At 46.4% G+C, this 4,095-nt stretch overlaps 1 protein-coding gene across 1 annotated transcript; it reads right to left on the bottom strand.

The window, feature by feature from the left end:
* Positions 1-741: 741 nt before the first annotated feature.
* LOC122707453 (PRAME family member 8-like) lies at positions 742-3,374 on the bottom strand. The gene is made up of 3 exons (XM_043922921.1): positions 3,088-3,374; positions 2,097-2,666; positions 742-1,315 (listed from the first exon to the last, which is right to left on the bottom strand). Exons 1-3 carry the CDS (start codon positions 3,372-3,374, stop codon positions 742-744), a joined length of 1,431 nt encoding a protein of 476 aa, XP_043778856.1.
* Between the last annotated feature and the right edge of the window lie 721 nt (positions 3,375-4,095).

The raw sequence follows: 4,095 nt of genomic DNA on the forward strand, positions 1-4,095 counted from the left end.
TCTGGTTCATCTGCAATGTGGATGACATTTTCCAGAATGGAGGGTCTTGACTTGTGTAGTGAAGCCCTTTCCCAGCTCAGAAAGGGCAGGAACTGAGACCTACGGACCCACCAGGAGAACCATGAGAACACCTCACATCAAGGGTCATGGCCTGAGTCAGCAGTGAGTACCCTGTCTAGAGTTCTTCACTCCAGTGATTCATTGGCCACTGAGTGTGTCACCCTCGTTGTGTGCAGTAACGAAGTGAACAGCCACAGAAGTAAGTAAGGAGATAACATGTTCTCAACAAAATAGAGAACTAGTGAGGATAGTGGGGTTTCTGATCATACAAATTCTGTGTGTTTTCTTTCATGAGTAACTGGGGATTTCTGAGGTAAAAACAGACAAAACACGATAATATATCAGAAGGGCACCAAATACAAATACAAAGGTTTCTTTATTTGTGACCATTTATTTACAGTCTCCACTCAAGGATAATGACACATATGCATACAAGATTTCCATCCAGAAAATTAGATTCATTTTTGTGATGCTATAAACCCAAATCTCTGAGAGTCCCAACACCTCTCAGAGTCTACATTTCTCCTTGCAATCCTGCATCTCCACTGTATCATCTTTCCTTTTCCCATTCATACTGAGCTGATGTCTGAAACCATGGATCAGTTTTCCTTTTATGATTCATCTATTCCCCATATTTTAGTTTCCAAGTGCCCAGAAGAAAGCTTTGGCAGGTGCATCCAACTAGGCAGACATGTAACAGTGGCACAGAAAGGGATCCTCAGGATATAATGTCTTATTGCTCCAGCGAGGACATGGGCTGGAGCTAAACCAGATGGCCCTTGGACGTCCTAAATCCCGCATAATGTCAATGAGTTTATCCCGAAGCTGGGCCATTCGGCCCAGGTGGAGGGCTCCATGAGGGCTGTAACTCTCCTGAGGGGCAGGGTAAAACTCATCACTCAAGTTGATCAGCCCAGTGGTGTGACTCAGCAGCTTCTCCATGATGGCCATAGAGAGGACATTCCCACACAGACTGAAGGTCCTGAGCTGGGAACAGCAGCTCAGAACAGGCAGGATGGACTCAAGTTGGGACTCTGTGATCCCACACTGCTCTAAGTTCAGTTCCTGGAGGGTGGCTGCAACTTGCTCCAGAAGAATGTGGAGGATCTCAGGACTAAAGTCAGTCATGGTGACCCCACTCAGATCTAGGCCTTTGAGCTGACAGATGTTCGGGCACTGGGACAGATAGGTCAGGTCTGATTCTGTAAGCTGGCAGTTAGTTATTGCCAGGTGGTCCAAGGGGGTCCTCAGGCATCTGGGGAGAAAAAAAGTGATTAAGTCTTAGAAACCCAGGGGGCAGCTGTTTTGGGCAAGTGATTGGCCCAAAGACAAGGTCCTACTAACTGTCTCCTGAAGGTTAGTACTCAGAATGATGAGTCTCCTTTTTAACCTGACATTTCATCTCTACATCACCTGCAAACCACCTGTGGTTTGTATGTTCTCTGGTCATACTCCACTACTATCATCTCAGAATCATGCGTTTCTTAAATATTAACTGCTTATCTGGAAAAAGCAACATTTAGGGACTGGTAATTTGAGACAAGTTCACTGTGTTCAGAAACTTGGAGAGTACAAAGTTCTTTCTGTCTCTGTCTCTCTCTGTCCCTCACATTCTTTTTCTCTTTTTTCCTGGCCATATCACAGGTGTAGCTCGTGCAATCTTACTTTTCCCACCAGGGATCAAACTTGGACATTCAGCCCTGAAAGAGCAGAATTCTAACCACCGGACTGGCAGGTAATTTCCCAGACCATCTCTTTAAAATTGCTCTGATTAGAGGTGGTTTCCCTTCTTTGATCTCCTTTCACTTACCTATTTTTGTAGGTCATGTTACATAGATTTCCCTTCCTAAGAATGTACCCTCACTGGATCCAAGCCACATCATACGTAGCTTTCTAGTACTGTGTCTGTGTTTGTTTTTCTACCTTGATTTCAGTGGTGAAGTGATACCACAGCTCAGGATAGAGCAGCTAGGGACCCTGTGTGCTTCACATGCCAGTGATGTGTTCACTGTTTCCAGCCAGTGTTCCACACTCACCGGAGCATCTGGTCCAGGCAGCCTTCAAGAAAGGAGGGAGAGTCTAGATAGAGATTCTGGAGATGGTGCAGCTTGAGAAACTGAGAGGTAAATTGGACAACTTGCTCTTCCTGCTGCTCAAGAGCAGACATGTGAATGCGGGAAAGATGGAGTCTCTGCATGTTGCTCATCTGACCCAGGAGAGGAGCAAACTTGGCCAGGGTGGACAGATGCCAAATCCAATTCACTTGCAACTCCTGGACGCAGTCCAACTGCACCATATTCAGGACCTTCATGATATTTTCCACCGGCATTGCAAAGATGGTCAGCTTCTTACAGCAGAGGTGTATGGAAGCTTTTCTCTGCTCCATCCACCTGAGGAGGTAGGTGAGGAAGTTATCCAATGTCCTCTTTTTCAGGCAAAGCTCTATGTATACCTTCAGGGGAGCCAAGGGCTGGTGGGTCCTTGAGCTCTGCTCAGCCACTGGTGCCATTCCTAAGCTTGAGAACCCATGGGTGCTGGCTCCAGACCACATTCTCCAGAAGCTCTGGCCAGTATTCTGCAAATCTAGCACCCACAGTTTGCACCTCCTATAAGGACAGAGATTAACAGGGATGTATTAAAATCCACACAGAATGCAACCACAGTCTCAGAATTTGACAACTGACTGCCCACCCATGCTTTTATTTCACATATCTCATCACCTGCTGCCTTGCCCTCTTCTGCCTCTTTCCTCCAACTCCCTTTCTCCTCTTCTCCTTTCTAGTTCCCCACTTCTAGTGGGATTAAGCATCATAGGAAGGAGATGGGGCATGTTCTTTCAATCCCGCTTTCATTGTAGGCACATTTACACATCAGTAAAGTATTTCCCATAGTGAGCCAAGGCCTCTGAGCTTCTTCACTGCCATCCTCAGAACCCCCTGGTCCATCCATTGGCCATCCACTTAGCCCACCCCAGATGTCTCTTCCAGGATGCCCAGAACCCTATCAAGCTACCTGGATCCGACTCACCTGGAATGAGCCTTCTGGGCAAGTAGGACATCAAGTGCTTCCAGCACTGCTTGTAGGGGCCCCACATGAGGCAGGTCAATGAGGCCCCCCAGAGGCAGGCGGACAAAGGGCCAGGCTTGCACCATGGCCTTCAGGGTCTTGATGTGTCTCCCATGGAAGGCGTCCATGAAGAGGGGTGGGAAGAGCTCTGTGGGCAGAAACTCCAGAGCAGAACCGACCAAGGCATCTTCCCTGAGCAGGTGCATTCCAGCCAGGTCCAAGAGTCTGGGTGGGGTCGGTATACTCATCCTGACTCTGCTTCAAAAGGAATCCTGTGGAAACTGCTAAGGAACAAAGCATCCATGTGAAGCCAAAGAGGAACACATCTAAGACAATCTCCCAACCCTTCAGAGAAATCTACTCAGGACTGAGGTCTCAGCTCTGGCAGGGGTGGGAGTGCCTTAATTAGACCATATGACATTCAGGCCTCAACGGGCACCAAGTTATAACTCTTTCCCTTTTCAATTCAGAACAAGCTTCTCACAAGACCATTGAGGAGGAAAGGCAACCACTAGCTATTTCAATTCAATCCAGTGCTTTGTTTAATTCATGTCCCAGCTAGAAGTGTGAAGCCAGGAGCCTGAAAACTCACTCCAGTCTTTATGAGTGGAATATGTCAGACTATCACTTGTAGCCCTAAGTCTATGGGAAGAGGAAGGTCATGTGGACCCACACAGCCTCCATCCTCAGTTACCTATAACACAAATGCCATTTGTATAAAAAATACGTATTTGAAATTTCATGAAACAAAACTCCAAACAGATAGTTTAAATATCTGCTGGGTAAAGACATTAAAAAATGATACCAGTTAAAGCACTAATCAAAATGTTTTGAGATTCAGGCAAAAAACTACACTGAGAGGCAAAACTAAAACCTGAAATGGGTTCATCAGAAAGAAATGATTTTTTGAAAACTCTCCCTGCCATCCAGAACTACAAGTCACTTTTCAAGATTAGCTAACCATGGGGA

This window comes from Cervus elaphus, chromosome 14 (genome assembly GCF_910594005.1).
Source record: "Cervus elaphus chromosome 14, mCerEla1.1, whole genome shotgun sequence".
NCBI lineage: Eukaryota > Metazoa > Chordata > Mammalia > Artiodactyla > Cervidae > Cervus > Cervus elaphus.